Source organism: Venturia canescens, chromosome 6 (assembly GCF_019457755.1).
Source record: "Venturia canescens isolate UGA chromosome 6, ASM1945775v1, whole genome shotgun sequence".
NCBI lineage: Eukaryota > Metazoa > Arthropoda > Insecta > Hymenoptera > Ichneumonidae > Venturia > Venturia canescens.
This window is the reverse complement of record NC_057426.1, coordinates 8,160,466-8,179,027: the sequence shown is the minus strand read 5'-3', so window position 1 is coordinate 8,179,027 and position 18,562 is coordinate 8,160,466. Positions and strand designations below refer to the sequence as shown.

Here is an 18,562-nt window from a genome sequence, read left to right as displayed (position 1 = left end):
CAATCCCATTGTAGCTGTCTTCATTTTTTCCCCGCTCTTTTCTTCATTCTTCTCGTTTTCCACGCCAATTTATCACGGGCACCAGCAGCTCTCAGACGTTGAAATCAGCAACGTTATACGACGCGATTTCGCAAAGCATTATTTCCTCGAAACAATAAATCCTTAGCTTGATGGATGAAAGAACATTTTTATAGAGACCCGTTTGTGAAATATTGCCAAAGTTCGAAACCCCCTTGATTTCCCAACGGCTCTACACACGTGGCTTCTCTAACAAGCATCTTCATTAATCTTCCATTAACTATATCGAGAGACTCGCGGTAGCGGCTTGACTTCAACTGCCAAAAGAAAAGTTTCATTCATGTTTTTTTTGAAAATAGGTAACAGCTCCTCAGTCAACAGTAACAGTGATGACGGGGGCGCAGAACGGTCATTTTACAATTAAGGAGTTTCGGTACAGGCGATACAATGTTGCTACGCTAAACCATGCTAAAAACATAAAAAATTTCAAAAAGTTCAGAATTTTATAAAATTTGGTGAACATATTCTTTAGTGCCAAATTTGACAATACAAATTTTTTAAGGTTTTTCTTCTACACAGTTATAATTTATCACTAAAGTTCACGTGTATTCCAAGTTTCCATGGGCATAAGAAATCTGCTTTAATGCGTAATAACTCGATAACTAAATGGAAGAAAATTTTGAAAAAAATTGTGTCTTCGCACGTGATGTTGAAGAACGTTATCACCAAATTTGATCAATTTCTTAATATTTAGACTTCTGTATGCTTTCCAAGTATTTCGCTCTCCTGCAGACACACATCCTTCGACTTTTCACGCGTCTAGTCGAGGTGCAACGAAAGATTCGCTATTCCCTAGAAAATTTCTTTCACTCGATATTTCATGGAGGAATCGTTGGAGTTGTGATTTGATATTCGACTACCGGAGGTCAAGTTTGTCGCATAAAAATTCTTGCGATCTCCGGCCTCTCGTAATCAGCGATAAAGTACGAGCCTCGGCTCTTCGTTCTGTTCATTGCTGCACTCACTCTCCAACATTGTAAAAAGGGAAGTGATTCTTTTATTTTCCACCGCTTTTGCTGTCTCTCGCTCTCTCTCGCTCTCTCGTCATTGCAGCCTGCTGAGAAAACAAGAAAAAAAGGAACGCGCTTAGTTAAAACGGTAGTATGGCGAGTCCTGGTAGTAGGGAGGTGAGCTCAATGCTCCTAGATGTGCTGAAAAGGTATGTAGATGTGACTGTATAGAACTGTGCGCACCGGGGACGATCGCTTCAGTTATCATCGTAACTTGGAACGTAAAACATTGCGGGGGCGGCGGACTCGCGACTGAGATAACACGTACAAGGTAAGTTTGCGATTTTAACGTAACGGAGAATTTGTTGCTACTCATAAATTGTCGAGGGGAATTTAAAAAACCGTTTTCCGGTTGTTTGCCCGACACCGTCCTTTGGCAAAAAGTTATTGTCAAAAAGAAATTCGCGATTAATCATTCGTGAGGTGAACAGAAAAAATGATCACAAACGTCTCGATCGGCACCGATCAATTGCCCTGAAAAGGAACATTTTCGGGGATTTTGAAACATTATTTATCGATCAGGTATCGAAGCACTGGAAAACATTTATCGAGATCATCATTTCGTTCGTTGTGCGCACTCGGAACTATGCGAAGCGTGACCAGCGCCCACGATTAAGTGGATAAATTTGAATTCGATTAAGGTATTCCCTTCACGAACCCGAATATTCTACAAATAACTGATTTTCAATTATAGTTAAGTAAAAGTGCATGCGAATACGTCGGCGCAATTTCAAACATTTAATAAAGAACTAAAACTTGAGAAATCGTAAAATTTATACGGGAACTTGGGCACTGAGAAAAAAAAATGTTGATTCAATAACAATTGATGTTATTGGAAGAGTTTTCTTCATTTGCCTGCAATGATTTCGGAAAGAATGCATCCGCAGTTTGAGCTAAAACTATTTAATCGTTCAATCATGTTTATTGGCACCCCGTAATGCTACATTCCGTTGTTCCAATGACTTTTTTCTCAGCACATACAACCGCGACTTCTCAGAGGTGAGGAATCGGCTCAAATTTCGAGTGCCTCAGTTTGCGCCACCAAAAAGTACGCTCATACGAAAGGAATACCTTAATTATACTCGATACGATTTATTGAAGTAGCGACATGAGAATAATGTGACAATTCATCGATAAATTTAGGGCGTTCTGTACCCCCGAACGATCTATCGATCATTTTAAAAATCATTTTCGTGTGCAATAATGTCGGTAAGTGAATAAGAGAATGAGAGAAAAGCAATGTCATTTGTTCGCGAGTATATTCGACGTTACCGTTATTCGGATGCGCGAGGGAGAAAGAAACGTGAAGCAATTAGACTTTTATAATTGCAAATTGGAGTACGAGTTGTCCGAGAGCATTGAACGAGAGTCCTCTCTTTAATAACTGTACAAAAGCAGGAAGATAACTGTGACCTCAAACTCCTGTGTAAAGGAGCTCTAACGGCCTCGTGTAAGCGGCAGGATGCGGCATCCGAATCCTCACGAGAAACTGATTTGTTCCGCCATATTCGGACGAGACATTTTCTCGTAAATAAAACCTTTTTTATATTCTTCTTCTTCTTCTCGTCGTCTCATTATTACGACGACACCTCGTTTACGTCGCTATTCATTTCGATGCTCTGACCGAACGTTGAACTGTCCTGCGCGTGGGATGAAGCTTATATTTATGCAGACAAAGCTCCAGGCCGTTTACAGAGACGCGACGCACTCACACTAATCCTTGCCATTGCCATTGGCAACGAAACCTTTTCTGGCTCAGTTCCTAACAACGTAATTACTGACCGTAACGCGTCGTCTTGCTCCAGGAGTTAATCACTGTCCCGGTCCAATCGAAACTTGGCGCGTTTGTTCTCCAACATCTCACAAAACCGAACTTTAAATTCTCGTTTTTTTGTCGATTTTCATCATTAAAAAACTTGCATTATCAATTCTCTGTCCGCACCTTGCACCGATCGATATCAGAAATTGGTTTTCTGCACACGATTTTCAGATTTCATTTGACCTTTGAAGATACAAGCGAGAAACTTTCGCTCATTTGTTATTCTGGTGAATTTCTGTTCAATTTTTTTTATTACGAATAAGTTATTTTGAAGGAGATGAAAAAGATTCGATAATCGAAGGACTTTTCTGGACGATGATTAGAGTTTTTTTTTCCTCCATGGGCTGCTCGATTGGTTACTACTAATTATATTTCGTCGGGGGAGTATTTGGGATTTTTAATTCATTTCACAAGCCATGGGATTTCGAATTTTCAGGAAACACGTGATGAACAAATTCAGCCTCTCCGGATGCAATATTAATGACGACAACGAAACGAAAATCGTGACGGAAAAAAATTTTCATTCGTTTCTCGAAAAAGTTTTCAAATTCCTCAATTATTAAACGAAATTTCTATTTTAGTTTGCTTTTGAGTACAATAATTTATTGTATTGACGATCATAAAAATTCAAACGCAAAGGCTGAAAATCTCGCAATTATCTCGTGCAGCACCGCGCATGGGTCGTTGAATGTTCCAAGAATGTACGAAATTAGAGAAAAATGGTTCAGCCGTTGTGAAATAATATTTTTTCCGGCGCGATAACGCGTACGGAGAGTGATGAGATCGGGAGTTTTAAAAACCGTGGGCAATCGTTGGGTAGGCCGGATCTCAGGCTGGCCGGTCCTATGAATAATACCACGGAAGTGCAAAAGGGAAATAATATATTTGTTATGGAGAGTCAGTCACGGTCGGGGCCAGTATTTGTGTGTCCGATATAGGAACGCACTTACGGCACGGTCTCTCGCGGGCGGACAATCAGATCCAGCGATTTACCGGACGAAGCCTTTAGCATTGTTCCTTTCGACGGGGGAAAAAAGTTATTTTGTCGTAACATTTACGCATCGCTGAATTCGCTAACCTTTTTAAGCGAGTTCACCGCAGATCTGAAAAAAGTTAAACGAATAGCGCCGAAAAACGAGTGTCGTGATTCGCAATATTCGATTATTAATTTCGTTTCAATAATTTCTTTTCATTTATTTTTGCAGACTCGACTTTAGAGGCAGGAAAATGCACTTTTTTGGGTCGTTCGTAATCATAGCGACGTTGGTGACATTTGGGAGAGCTGGAGGAATCGGGAAAGCCTGGGAAGTTTCGCAGGTCCAAGGTACCGACAGGCCGTCGATATTGTCGTCGCGCCCGCGTCTGGAGTCCTCGGCATTCGAAGTGCGAAGCGTGAGCGGTATCGGAAGACTTGCTCCGGGCTTTGGGAGCCAAGACGACTATTCGACGAAATTATCAGCCGCAAAGGTTGCAGATGAGACACCGACCGGAAAAATCGAAGCGACGAGCGTCGAGCCGATTTCGCAGGCGCGTCAGGCAAAGGAGCTCGACGATCTCGAAGCGTCGACGGTGTTCGTACCAGCCCTAGATTTCTACGATCCAACGATCGAGGATTTCTTGAGAAGATCGAAAGAGACTACGGAAGTCGAGGCGTTCCCGAGTATGTGGCGGAAGCTCCGGAGTCACACTCGCAGGGGGAGAAACCAGGGTGGGCACTGCTCGGAAGTGGAGGAAATAGAGGAGCCCAGTACCGACGAGAGTTTCGATTTGACCGAGGAAAAGTCGAGAAGACGGCGGGAAACCGAACCGGAAATGGAGAAGATCGCGGCCTCGAAGAACGTCCGGCAAGCGCGTCTCGGCTCCCCGGAATCTTGGTCGAAGCAACCGCTCTCAGTGGAATTCCGGCATCGAACGAAGCTGGAGGAAGCTGCCGAAGAGGAAGAGAAATCAGCGAGGTCGATCGCGCACGGTATCCACGCGCCTCACGTTGATTTCGTCACTTCGAACCGACGAAGTTTCACCGAAAGCCGCGAATCCCGAGACCTGGCATTGCCGCCTGCTAGCGGCCGGTTGTACGACGAAATGCCTCTTTATCGAAACACCCTCAGAGACCGGGATTTCGAGGCTCCCCACACCCAGACACTTTTGTATCCGAATCGTTACCGAACCGAGCGCGACTACTACGTACGAGGCCCGAGCGAACCGGCTTATCAGCAAGATCGGTATCGCCAAGTCGATTTCGATCTCTACAGCCGAAGCAGACCGGTGGCTAAGCCAAAGCGAATAATTTACTACGCCACGTTGCCCGAAATCGTCCGAAAACCTGTCGATCTCCGAAATTATCCGCGCCCTTATGACCCGCTCACGAGATCTTCCAATCCGCAAATTACACCCGAAGGATATTACAAAAGACGTTCGGGAACGACGGACCCCTTGAGATACCGTTACTACGCCTACCCTCAGACCAGTTTCGAGAACTACGATCGCTTCGTTAAAAGACCGAGCTGGGACGAGCGTACGTTTCCTTCTTATCCCGAAAGAATGGAAGATTCAAGGCGAAGAGAGCAAGACCTGGATCACGCGAGCTTGAAGGATAATTCGAGGAACGAGGAGTCCATGTTGGAGCTGGGCCATGATAGAAAAATGCCCGAACGCCCAGTTCCTCGAGACCAGGAAAAGCTACCGTGGCCCGTCCAGATCGGCACGGAAGTTAGCATCAAGGAAAACGAGCGAATCACGGGCAGAAAAATCTTCAGCCAACGCGAGGACTACAACAGATTCCGTAACAACGCTCGCATGGAGCGAGAGCGAGAAGAATCTGCACCAGCAGAGAGTAGAAATTAATATAATTTGTGTCACCTACCAGGGTTACTTTGCACCAGGTTTCTTATGTAAAAACTCAACAAAAATCGCTTTTTTCTATCTTCGATTTATGCCTCTTCCGCTTCACAATGAGGGAATTAATATTTTGGGTTCCTGGGAAAAGATTTTGGTTGAGGGAAAACCACCTTAGTCAATGGTTTCGCAGTATTTTTCAAATGAATCGGTGATAAGAGCCATTTTGAGGATTAACCGTTTCGTATAGGAATTGCGGTGGGTTAGGATTTTAATTAAAGCAAAATGGGTCGAAATTACGTTGAACATAAGTTCAGACTCATTACGATTCTGTTTTTTTTATATGCTACAATTTGTTAAGGTAGTTATTGATATTTTTTTCTCTATTCTGCTGCTCCGTACGAAATAGGGACTCGTGGGCAGAGTATTTTCAATCGATTGGATCAAGATCTGTGATTTTTTTAATGGAAAGATCATTTTTGTTGCACAAATGAATTTCGGCGACATTTTATTATATTATAATGTTAAAAAATGAAAACTCCAAGTCCCTAACAAAATGACGATGATTGCAATCGATTTGGGGACTCTTCGGTGGCTCTATTTCGCTCGCATGAACTCCTTCGAGTTTTCTTGATGTTGTATAATGAAGATACTTTTTTCGTATAGAATAAGAACGATGAAGAGAGCACTCGAGTCACGACACGAGCGGTGCGTGATCAAACTGATAAATCCTCGTCACATCGATCAATTTTTCGTGTGGCTGATCGCTTTCTCGAACAAAAACCGTCCCAGATTGTCGGCGAAGTATTTTTTTGTCGTGATTTTGTGCATTTCGGAGAGCCAAGAATTGATCTGAAATGGAATAAATCGAATGAAACTATTCCTACGACGGTACGGGCTCGTGTTTCGCGTACTTTGTCATTCGAATGTTGCCTCAAAAATCCCGTCAATTCTCCCGGCGTTATGTTCAATATTTCACAGGCAGTTTCGTGCGCCTCGCGTTCACTCGCTTCGCTGCAGCTGAAGTCACGTTCGGCATCGAGTTCTGCGTTGTACGCGTCAATTTTTTTCAAGAATTTCTGCAAAAGTGCGATTTTCTTTGCGTCATAATTGTTCGCTGATCGAGCGTGGATCCAATCCGCTTTTAAGGACACTCGACGACGCGAATGAAAGTGCGTTGATAGTTACTTTGATAGCTCCACAGTACTCGGCGATCGCGTTTTCGGAAGTGCTCAATTTCAACTCGATTTTTTCAATCGTTTTATCGTATTCTGCTCGCATCGTATCGACCCTCTGGCGCACGGATTGCTCGCATTTCATTGCTAATTCGGATTGCATCTGCGCGTCAAAGTGACAAGTAAAATAGTGAAAAATTGATGAAACATTGAGCGTCGCGTGACCAAACATTGATCATTGGATTAATGGAGTTTCATAGTATTTTGGAGAGTTTCGTGGTCGAAGCTGTCAGAGCGGTTGATGATTGTTAATGTTGAATAAATCGTATGCACGAAATATTGAGATTTGAAAAATAAAGGAATTTTTACGCTCATATGATCCCTGATATCCATTCCCGATTTTTCTGATTTCGAACCAAGTTTTTGCTTATTTTCATTGATCAACGCAAAGTTGGCTTGGAGCTGTGCGTTGGCGGATCTCAGCGAGCTGTTATCGAGCTCCAATTCATTTATTCTGTTTGATAACGTTGCTTTATCCTTCGCCAGATCGGCCAGTTGTGCCTTGTAATTGTTGAGCAAGAATCCTTTATTCGCATTCGCAGATTCTATTCGGGAGAGTCTGAATTAAGAGTTATTTTATTTTCAATAGTTCGTAGGATGCAAGTTGATCGAAAATGGGAAATTGAGCTCGAACTTACTTGCTACGCAGCTGAGCTATTGTCGCGATGTCTTCCTGGCTTTTTGTCTTTAAATTCGCGAGCTCTCGGCTCCGCTGAATCTCTCGAAATTGGGCGGAGTTCATTTTCTCGTGACGCTCTTTGTTCACTCGTGTGTACACCCACTCTCGGGTTTCTTCGATTTTCTTGCGCAACAGAAGATTTTCATTCAGTAAATCATTCATACTCGATTCAGCACGTTTTAGTTCCGTTCTCAGACTTGAAAAACATTTCATCATTGAATCGTACTGTCGAGATTTTTCCTCCAACTGTGTTTTCGTCAGCTTTAATTCTTCTTTCAATTCGGACGAGATCCGATTGGCGAGCTTGATCTGCGAAGGCAGTTTCAATTAACAAGAAATTGCAAAATACATTTTTTCATTGCTTCGTTACTTTAATTCAAAAAATCTTGTAAAACTTACTTTTCGATGTAGTTTTTTTGAAACTTTCCCAAAATTTTGCAAAGGCCTCTGACGCTTTTTCGGACACATTTTTATTCTCCCATGCTTCAGTGCTTGAGGACCGAATTTCTCGAGCACCGAAGTGCAGATCTGCACTATTTTTTGTTGCAAACGGTCTCGCTCTTCGTCCGCAGCAGCTTTAACATCTTTCAATGCTCTTTTGTATTTATTTTTAATATTCAGTTGTTCGTTCAAGGCTTCCGCTAGTTGGGTTTTCGTCATGCATAATTGTTTTTCGAGGTCGTATATTACACCTTCGGCCTTTGAGCCAGTAGTAGAATTATTGTCCTCAACATCGCTTTGCGTACAATTTTCATTGGCTGATCGATGATGATTTTTTGTATTCTTCGAATGTACAGAAGACGAAAATAATTCAATAAATTATTCATTTATCCCAACAATTGAATTCACTATTTCTTACTTCATCTCCCCTTTTGAGGGCTTCTTCAATCAACCATTGAGGCGCTGGTTCATCCTCCGTGGACCAAGTTCCTGAAAATAGTGTTTGACCCGAAAACTGATTGCGAGGATCAATGGAATCGTTCATGTTTTTGGGATCGTCCAATGTCCCATTCGAATGTTCGGGCGTCTGCGTCGAAGTTAATTTTTGTCTGTGTGATGCAAATACGAGATCTGCAAAATAAAAAAATCATTAAAAGTTTCAATCCTTCACAGTCGATAGGAAAAAACGAACAAATTTTGTTTTTTTGTCCATTGTAAACATAAAGTTTTTATAAACCATCATTCGATAAATCTATGTTCAATTTTTTTATCGACGAGAGTTAACAAAGCCTGTACGTCGATGTCAGCAATTGCAGCATTGCAGGACTCTAAGTTATCCGTGTCTGAGCAAAGGGAAAGCAATTGCACCATCTTACAAGAGCATCTCAAATGCCATTCGTTACTGCGACCTTGCGGCCAGAAATGGAAGTAACTGAATCTAAATTGACACAGCTGAATGTTGGGCCGATCGAAAAGAGATTGAATGCGACTCAAAAGTGTGATTAAGTTGAAATAATCATGGTACATTCTTGGTCGCTCAATTCGTAAACCGAATCTCATGATAATTTTGAATCACTCATGAAATTGGATGAAACAATTTAATTTAAGCATTGAAGACGAAAAGGGACTTTGCGTTAATGGTGAAAGAGATTCACGATCGGTAGATCAGAGTTTGTGGGAATTACCGCATCTGCAGAGGGTGCAAAGGACGCCCTCGAAGGGCAATATTATCGGGCATTATCGGACCATACGGAATTTGGGTCCGAAAAATAATAAAAAAACAAAATGAAAAAAGGTCCCGTGCAGGAAATTGCTAACGACTTAAACGACTGGGCGTTTCCGAAACCTCTCTTTCGCTCATGTCTTCTCGTTTTTTTTCATATTCTGCGTGGGTCCAGAACGTTACATATACCGGGTGTGTGGTGATGGATGGACCTCGGGACTCTATAATTTCGAGGCGTTATGTGTTGTCCCACCACACACATTGAGCATTAGCGAGACTTGTTTTTACCTCGGCTCAAGTTTTTCATGCACTCTTGACATCCTTCGATATTTCAGGTACATCGGATCTCTTTTGAAACAAAAACTCACCGACTGCGTATGCGTTTCGAATATTTACGAACAATAAAACCACGACGTTGATCGGTTTTTTTTCTTCGTTGATATTCCAAGTTGGAGGAAAAATCAGGTTTAAAAGTTGTAGCTTTTATAACGCACGTTGCGTCACCATAAATTTAGTGCTCTCGAAGCCCTTGAACTTTTTCAATGTGAATGCAGGACGAATGAGTAAAGTAAGCCTTTTACTCAATATTTTGACAGCAGCTATATCGGAAAATGTAACGTTTTTTCAAAATTCTCTTTCAAGTATTTTTGCATACTCGATCCCGAACTCTGATGTCAAATAATGCCTGACAAACTCTTTCCCCGAACCCCTTCTCATCTCTAACCCTGAATCATTTCTCCAGACATGGAAAAGATTTCAAAAAACGTTATTAAACGTGTAGAAAGAACGAACTGGGAAGACTCCCAGTCGGTTTTGCCTTTTTTTTTATTTTTTACCATCTTTTTGCCAAAAATTTGGTAAACAAAAGCGTGGCGTATTCGTGATTTTTGAAAAACTATCGAATTACACATTTGAAAGTATCGATGGAAGAAAATGTTTCGTTGCGCGTGACTTTCCCTGAGGATGAAAATAAGTAGAGGCCAAACTGTGACGAGTAAACTCGGGAGTGACTTTCCGGACATCCTATAGATATGGATAATCGTAGCAGTAATAGATAGTAACGCTGAGCTGGGCGAAGGTCGATGCTACAATTTCGTCGTAAATCACTCTAAATGTTGACGTAAACGCCAAGGTAATTAGATACACTTACCTGGGATAGGGGCAGCTTCTTGCGCGTCTTCGCCGGCCACTTTGTCCTCGACCCTTTGCTTCTGGACAGTGGATGCTGCGCTCGACTATTCAAAAAGACCAGAGAAAAGAAAAGACTGAGAAAATTGTGCAGAAAAAGTATGAAAAGAGGGGCAAAAAAAACGATCGAAAAATTAAGAGAGCGAGCTGGGAAAAAAGCAGTGAGATAGTCAAGACGCATATTGTGCGTCCACGTTTTGTTGTTGTACGCCGGTGCATCGAGGGACGACTTTACGAGCGTGAATATAACCGAGGGTGGCCTCAGACATCTTCGTACGTCGTGCAATTCTCGCATGCTACCTGTGTACCCACATTTTGCAAAAATTACGACGAATCGAAAAAATCATCATTTTTTTCAAACTCCACTTTTTCAACGCGATCTTATCACGCTGTTTTTGTTTGTACTCCGATGAGAGACATTCGAATCGGCAGAATTTTATAAAATCGACGAAGAAACTTTTTCAAGTCATGTTCAAACTGTGTCAAAGCACGTTCCATCGACTCTGAAGCAACGTTGAATATTTTCCTCTGCTCGTTTGAGTTCAATTTAAATTCGAATAAATATGGGAAATTCTCAAAATGGGTCTCAGTTTATTGTTCCATCGAAGTGTACACGAGCAGTGGATTTTATCAATAATTATGTTGCTCTAATCACAGTGAAATGATCCGCAATAATGAAAAAAAATTGATTCAAGATCATTGTAACGAATCACAAGAATGAGCAGGTTCGAAAAATGAATAAATAATCGAGTCTCCGACTAATTTTTCTTGTCTACCCGAAGGTACAGCATCGACGCATTATACTTTGCTTTATATCTTGGTTAAAGCAACAGCGAAAAGGAGAGTTTGTGGTTGTATAAAGAAAAAGCCGATAAAAGTCATCGCATTGATATTTACGATGGTGGCATATTAAAATTAAAAGACACGCGGCACGGTGTCAGGGATGAAGGAATAAGGGGCAAAAATACGTCTCCGTGCGGGCCTCCTTTATTTTTCATCCCCGCTGTTACTTCTCCTCTCGCGTCTTTCGGCTGTTAGTAGTTACATCGCTAATCCATCGACCACAGGACGTCCCCAGTTAAGTTAGAAAGGAAGAGAGCTCGAGGGAGAGCGATACAGAAAAAGAGAGGCCATCCCCGCCGTGGGGGATTTTTTAATGCAGGCTGTGCGACGCCCTCGTACGCAACACCTAATTTCAAGACTCACCGTTGTTTATTGCAAAATCCTTTTAGCCAGCGAGCACCGATGTAACGACTAATGCAAAAAATTATGTCCACGTAAAACCTCGTTTTCTCTCTTGCACCCATCGTGAGAGTGCGTGAGAAAAAATTAATGGAATCCCATGGAGCTCAGGAGCTTTGTCCTTTTTTCGTATATTTCAACTACCCTCGAGATGGTTTCTCACGTTTTTTCTTTGTCGTTAATCCAGAGTGACAAAATTGCGTGAAAAGAACATTCAAAAGGGATGAATCTGAAAAAAAAATTCTTAGCTACTTACTGATTTTATTGCGCACCTGAAAACTTGCGTTCGAACGCAAATTTCCTCATGGGAGTTCATCGATATTCAATAATCCACCGACAGTGGATCTGCCCAAGTGAAAATCTACAGAGAACGATAATAATTCTGCAAGAACTCAAATCCTTTCGGTGATTATATACTCCGGCATGAGGAATTCTCGCGAGAAATCCTGGAACACACGAATGAATTTCTATTCGCACGCGTGACTGAGTGCAAATTGGATAAACTATTCTCGACGCAGATGCACATTTAATACTTGATAAATGAAATGCAAATAAATACATTTTTGCCTGGTTTAATACACAGGCAGAATATTAAACGAGTTAATAGTCCGGTAAAGACGACCGAGAGACATTTTATACGACATTCGCAGGCTCCTCCAATTACAATCTGTAATTATCAATATTCACACAGACTCACTCGCGCCCCTGCTCACATACGAGAGCAGCGAAACGAGCGGCTTGTTTTCTCAGAACTTTTAACGAGTTCTATCTTAAGATCGAAGCGCAATCGGAGTGCGCGCGTGTCTGTGTGTAACTCTACATCAGGTGCGTAAGTGAATGTAACGGAGTTATAAACGCGAGTTGAGTGACAGGATACTTCCTCGTATTACAAAGTGCGGGATTTGCATACGCCGGGCGAGCACACATTATCTCACGCAGCTACCTTCGATCACTCGTTAATCGCACCGGCGTTCCCATTTAAAAAAGCGAAAAACAATGACGAGGAGGAAGAAAGAGATTTTTTCGAGAAAATGTGACGCGAGTATTGACATTGAATCGAACCGCCGATTCATTTTCTTTCTGCCTCGCCATTCCCACTGGATTATAATAATCAACCCAAGTTCGAAGCTTACGTTCGTTTATATCGATTACGTTCGAATGCTGATGACGTTGACTTCTTTATTCCACGAGATCCGAGTCTCAAGATAATTCACGGCCACCAATTTTCGTCCACCCCATCACATATCCCATACATTACACATTTAATATACGCACATCTATGTACGCGAGTATGTGCGATGGGTTGTTGAGGCCAAAAATGCAATAAAGAGGCTCGTCTCCGGGTCGCCTTTTCCCGGCAAAACGAAAACCGTTTTGGGTCCCCTCGTCGTTTCACGTTTAACGCAAGGAAATCACTCTGCAGAGATCGCAAGAGTGGCGAGAGCGTTAAGGCGCACTTTTTTCTGCGGCCTTCGTTTCTCGTCTCCGGGCGCGCGCATATTGTCGAGCCTCGCTCGCGCACTCTCGTTTTCGTATATTCGTTCCTCCTCGGTGCAAACGATAAGTGAACACCTATAATTTAGTAACTCGAGCGAACAACCGCGTCCCTAATGGAAAAAATGCGTTCCAGCCAATTTTACGGACGATGCAGCCGTCAGCGAGAGTTGCACATGTTGACCGGGATAGCGCGCATGTGCTCAGAAGGAAAGAAACATTTTCGTGTGCTCAGAGACCTTCGCACCCTCGTTTCGGAGAATTTTCGGAAGAGGAAAATTGTACAATGATTTCGAGATACGATCAAAAGAGATTTCGTTCGTCACGGAATTTCGAGGGAAGCGTATAACGCATTTCTCCTATTTTTTCAGCATTTCCGACGGATGAAGTCCTTAAATTTTATCAATCTATTTACAGCACTACACAGCGTTTTGTAGCTAATTAAAAATTCCACCATTCCGTCAATTGATTAATCAGTATTGCAAACAATTCGAAAAACCCAATGGATTCGCCGGCACGATGGTAGAAAGCGCAAAAAAATCAAGGAAAGGCCACTAAACAGGCGGAGGGAAAGGGGGAGGGAGTCAATCCACTGATGAGTTTTTGGAATTCTCCAAACGTGACGTGGCCATACGTATGCTTGTATGGGCTCGAATTTACCGAATCGTTGGAGTTTGGAGGCAGGTTTGATGATCGTGAACGAGCAACAGTGAGAGAGAGAGAGGGGGGAAGAGATGGGATTCATCGTGGTTTCATATTGTTGCTATGATGTATAACGACCACATGCACGGGGGTATAATGGCAGGAATCGTATGCGGCGTTGGATTTCCAATATTGCGAACGACGTGATCGGAAGCGTTGTGCACACGTTTGATAGTGATAATTTGGACGGAGCCGGTTCTCTATAGAAACGCGAATGATTAACGCGTGCAGGATTTCGCATTTTTCACCTTTTTTCGCGTCCGTTGAACTCCGGACAGTAGAGAAAGTTCGTGTAATTGGAGACTTTGCCCAAAAATTCAATGCCCGTACCGAAGCTACGTAAAATTGTTGGTACAAAAGGGAACGCGTTGATTGTGAGTTGCCTGGTCCAGTCGATACTCGATATTTGGGTATCGGATTATCATTAACATTGCGCTTCGACCGTGCGTTCGATTCGGGATTGAGTTCGTTTATTAAAGTTTCTAAATAACTTGATTTATTTTCCTGAAATTTCATGCGGTAGATGCGAAAAATGCAAACACGATGATCACCATTGTAAGAAAGATTGAAATGAAACAAAACTTTACTTCTTTGAGTACCGAGTCAGATTATCGAATCAGCAATATTCACAATATAATACTAATTTCTCAGATTTGGAAAATCAAATAACTCACTCGTATACTTTTCAACGTTTCAAAAAGCAACGTTTTCTGTAAAGATTTTCAATAAAATACGAGCGTTTAATTAAATAAATGAAGTATATTCGCGTCCGTGTCTATAATTAAATTGTCAGAGCGTCATCGCAGGCGCAGGAGCTCCGTGAGGTCGTTTTACCTCGGGAGATCGAGGAACACATAAAGCCTATATTTCATCGTGAATTTGACGCGCGCCAGGGAATCTCGATTAATTTAATCCGAGCAACCTAATTGAGCGAGTGGAGCGTGAAGTGAAGCGTTTCACGAGTGTTTCATGGTACTGCTCCATCTTATAAATTTTTTATCGATATATATGCAGACGGTGTATCGGGATGAGAGAATGATTTAACGCTCAGAGAAAGCTGTGCAATTGGATGCTGGGGGTAAGAATTTCGGGAAAGAAGACGCTGAGAGCGTCGTCGGAGTATCTTTCAGAGAAAAACGCTCGGAGCCCGAGTTCCCGGGGACGGAAAAACGCTGCAGAATCCCAACAAGGTCCACGGGAGCGCTCTGACGAACGAGCAGAGGAAGAAAGAGAGAAAGTATTCAAATGGTACCGTGTGAGCTCGGCTCATACAAATACAGCGTTATTGCGGCCGCGCACAGAGACGCGCGCGCGCGCGGTTGTTATTGCCCCGTAGTCTTTGATTAACAACGACGCCCAGACGCGCGACGCTCGGGGTGCGCAAAAGGTGCACATACACAGCAAGTATGTATATCGCGCGAGTGAACCTCGTGTGCCATAACCGTAGTAACAAGCGTTTCGTTCGCGAGAGCGAGGGAGAGAGAGCGGGCACTAGCGCGAACGTAAAGATGTCTCGGCGAGTCGGCTCGGTTATATCTTCATTATAAGATGCCTGGCCCAGAGTTACGTACTCTGTGCTTGCACTATGGGCGCGAGAACCACCATGGACAGCAGAGAGAGAGAGAGAGAGAGAGGGAGAAAAAACATTAAAGAGAGATGTGGAAAAAAAGGAAAAGTGAGATGAAGAGAGGAGAAAGAGAGAAGGGGAGAGCGCACTTCTCTCGTTCTGCATGCCCAGATCTCTGCGATCCCGTATATATGAACGCTCGTGCGCGCGCGAGAGCGCGCGAGGTGGGTGAACAAAATTATGCGCCGCTCGGAGGTATCATTGCCTGCGGGGTCAGACCGTGCAAATAATTGGCTTCCACAGCCGTGTAATATACTCTTTGGAATTACCCTACGCCCCTGTCAAACCGAGATAGCAACGACGAGACTCTCTAAACTTAATGGAAATATCGCTAAACTTTTTGCTCCCCCCCCCCTCCCCCCCCCCCCCCCCCCCCCCCCTGCGCGCATGTGTGTGTGTGTGTGTGTTGTAATATATAACGATATTTTTTATTCTTCGTAATACTCGTAGTTAACTCGCCGTGTGACAATGAGATTTATCGGCAGTGCGTGCTCGTGGGAACCGATGAAACAAGTGGAACCGGTGAAATTGTCAATGGCTTAGGCTCTTAGCAAGGGGATTGGATATCTCAGGATTTTTCATTTCATTTCGTTTGAAAACATTTTCAAATCTATGACCAAATGACTTGTCATAATTGCTTAACTTTTTTTCTTTGCTGGGATTCTCCGTGTTTCGAGAGAATTCGAGGAGTTTATCGAACTCCAATTCCTCAGATGGCAATAATTCCGTCCCTCGCGCGTTGCTACACCTACACGTGCTTCGCGTCCATGTTAACACGTGTATGTATAATTCGGAATCCTCGTGTTTCTTACGAAACGAAAGGAACGAACGAACGGAATGCATAAGTGTTTCCGGCGATATTCCTTCCAACCGAAGGGAGGATTCTTGTGGCGACTTCCGCTTGCGAGGCGAGCTAGTGTCCCTAATTACCGTGTCGGTTCATGAATACGATTGCTGCCGCGCGGCATCGCCGTCGCGCGCTCTCGCGTATAGAACGTACACGGCGCGAGGTACTCGCGGGCGCATTCTGACGGCACGGAAGCTAGCGTGGCGTCACTGGTTGTTACTCGCTCATGAATTTATGTATCTGCATTCACTTCGACGCAGTTTCGTAGTGTACAACGTTGCGGTTAAGGGACTCTGCTAATACTTCTTCTTGCGTCGATAGAGACAACTCCGTGTGTGTGTGTGTGTGTGTGTGTGTGTGTGTGTGTGTGTGTGTGTGTGTGTCTTCTGCACATCAACGCTGTGGAGCCACTTCCTCGTGGGAAATCCCTGAACAAGTTCGGGATACGTGGCCTTGAAACTCCGCAGACTGCTCAATCATTCACGGAAAATTTGAGCACGGATTTTCGAGATGAATTCTCGATTAATAAAGCACAGTATGGAATCCAGCCGGAGATGAGGCGACGGTATTCCGAGAATACCGTCGCCATCAACAGCTTCCACTTTTATTACTTTTTCTCAATGATAAATTTGTTGCAGTTCAACAAAAACTCGCTCGTCGAGGTCTCTGTCGTAAGGAGTTTGTTCTTCATGCCGCGCGGGGTTGGACGATTCGACATTGAAAGTGCTCGTCTCATGCGAGAAAGTACAAGTACTCGGTCGTGAGCTTCTCTCCTTCCGTAGCCGAACGCAGAGCGAGGCTTCGCGGTTGAAATACTTTGAACGCGGAATTTGGTGAAATCAATCACCACACGCTGGCACAACGTGTACGAATAAACCTGACTTGCTAGGCAGGTTTATTGTAAGAACGCCCGTGGGAGGCACAAGCTCACGAATCGTCGCGTCGTTTAATCGACGCAAGGTACGAAAGGCGGAGGGGATATCGGAGCAGGTGAGCGACTCGGGATTGCACACAAGACAAGGTGTATCGCTCGCGGTGGGCCCAACTGCAGTGGAATCTTTGCGTACGGCGATGGACAAAGGAAACCGTCGCGATTTAACATATTAGCGTTAATTAAGGCAATTATGTCTCCGCACCGTGAGTATGAGAGTGTGTCCGCTGACTCGGCTCATCCATATTCAACAGGAACTTCCGAGTGCTGGGGCACTCTAGTCGCCTGCTCGATAGGTTTAACGTCTACCTGCTCCTGTGAAAAATATGACTACACGAGCACTCTAGCCGCCGCAAATATGCCACTGCTCTCTTGCTTACGAAGCCAACGAGCCAGAGATTTTTCATATTAAACTGTGAGCAGGGAACGTCAAGAGTCTGACTTGGTATCGCAATCGTGCGAAGCGTTGACAGTCACCGTGGGACTCCGAGTCTCTCCGTCGACATGCGCCTCTTTTCCATAACAAGCATCGAGGACAATGTAACTCGTAATGCAGCTCTTTTCTACAAACAGTTTTCACCCATGCCACAAATCTATCCAGCCGTCGTACTCTTATCCGGTTGTGCTCGAGACGCCTCTTGCGCCACGCAAACGTTGAGCATCCTTCGAGGAATTATTATACGTATGGGTAGTCGGATCTACCACTTGTCGCGGTCAACGTTCTGTAACGATGTTCCCCTGTTCTTGATGAATTTATAACGTCTTGAGTAGGATATATTGTGGCATTCGGTGCAACTGGCACTCTCTAATTGTAAGTCGTTGACCGTTGGATCTTTAGGGTCTCGAAGATTGGCTGGTGTGCCAGGGGCCCTGCGCGAGACAGTCGGAAATTTTCGGGTTTGCAGCCATTGGACGGTGAGATTATTAGAATTCAAATCGAATTCATTCTCGAGATGCGATCGCAGCTCACCGATGCTTTGCTAAAACCATATTTCCGAAGCGCAAGATCGAACAACGAAGCTCTCTCATACACCGAAGAAATAGCATGAAAAGAACCTGCTCCATTCACCCCTGCTCCTACAGCTGGGCTTGCGAAAAGAACGGAAAAGAATAGTAACGCAGTGGTGGGGGTGGGAAGCGAAAAAGAGATCTGGATCCTTTCGCCGGGAGCAGCACAAAACAGGCGAAGCTTGACTATCGGAACGAAGCCCT

General features: G+C 43.7%; 2 protein-coding genes across 2 annotated transcripts in view; one reads left to right on the top strand and one right to left on the bottom strand.

Moving 5' to 3' along the window:
• Positions 1 to 1,307: 1,307 nt before the first annotated feature.
• Positions 1,308 to 6,203, top strand: LOC122412292 (uncharacterized). Its single transcript, XM_043421743.1, has 2 exons — positions 1,308 to 1,359; positions 4,113 to 6,203. Exon 2 carries the CDS (start codon positions 4,135 to 4,137, stop codon positions 5,749 to 5,751), a length of 1,617 nt encoding a protein of 538 aa, XP_043277678.1. The 5' UTR covers positions 1,308 to 1,359; positions 4,113 to 4,134; the 3' UTR covers positions 5,752 to 6,203.
• Positions 6,204 to 6,486: 283 nt separating this feature from the next.
• Positions 6,487 to 18,562, bottom strand: part of LOC122412350 (uncharacterized) — a 131,490-nt gene continuing 119,414 nt past the window's right edge. Inside the window, exons 4-10 of the mRNA XM_043421821.1 lie at positions 10,470 to 10,554; positions 8,516 to 8,727; positions 8,056 to 8,439; positions 7,616 to 7,965; positions 7,173 to 7,536; positions 6,657 to 6,926; positions 6,487 to 6,594 (exon numbers count right to left, since the gene is read on the bottom strand). Of these exons, the coding sequence (XP_043277756.1) occupies positions 6,487 to 6,594; positions 6,657 to 6,926; positions 7,173 to 7,536; positions 7,616 to 7,965; positions 8,056 to 8,439; positions 8,516 to 8,727; positions 10,470 to 10,554 (1,773 nt within the window). The remainder of the gene's footprint in view (positions 6,595 to 6,656; positions 6,927 to 7,172; positions 7,537 to 7,615; positions 7,966 to 8,055; positions 8,440 to 8,515; positions 8,728 to 10,469; positions 10,555 to 18,562) is intronic.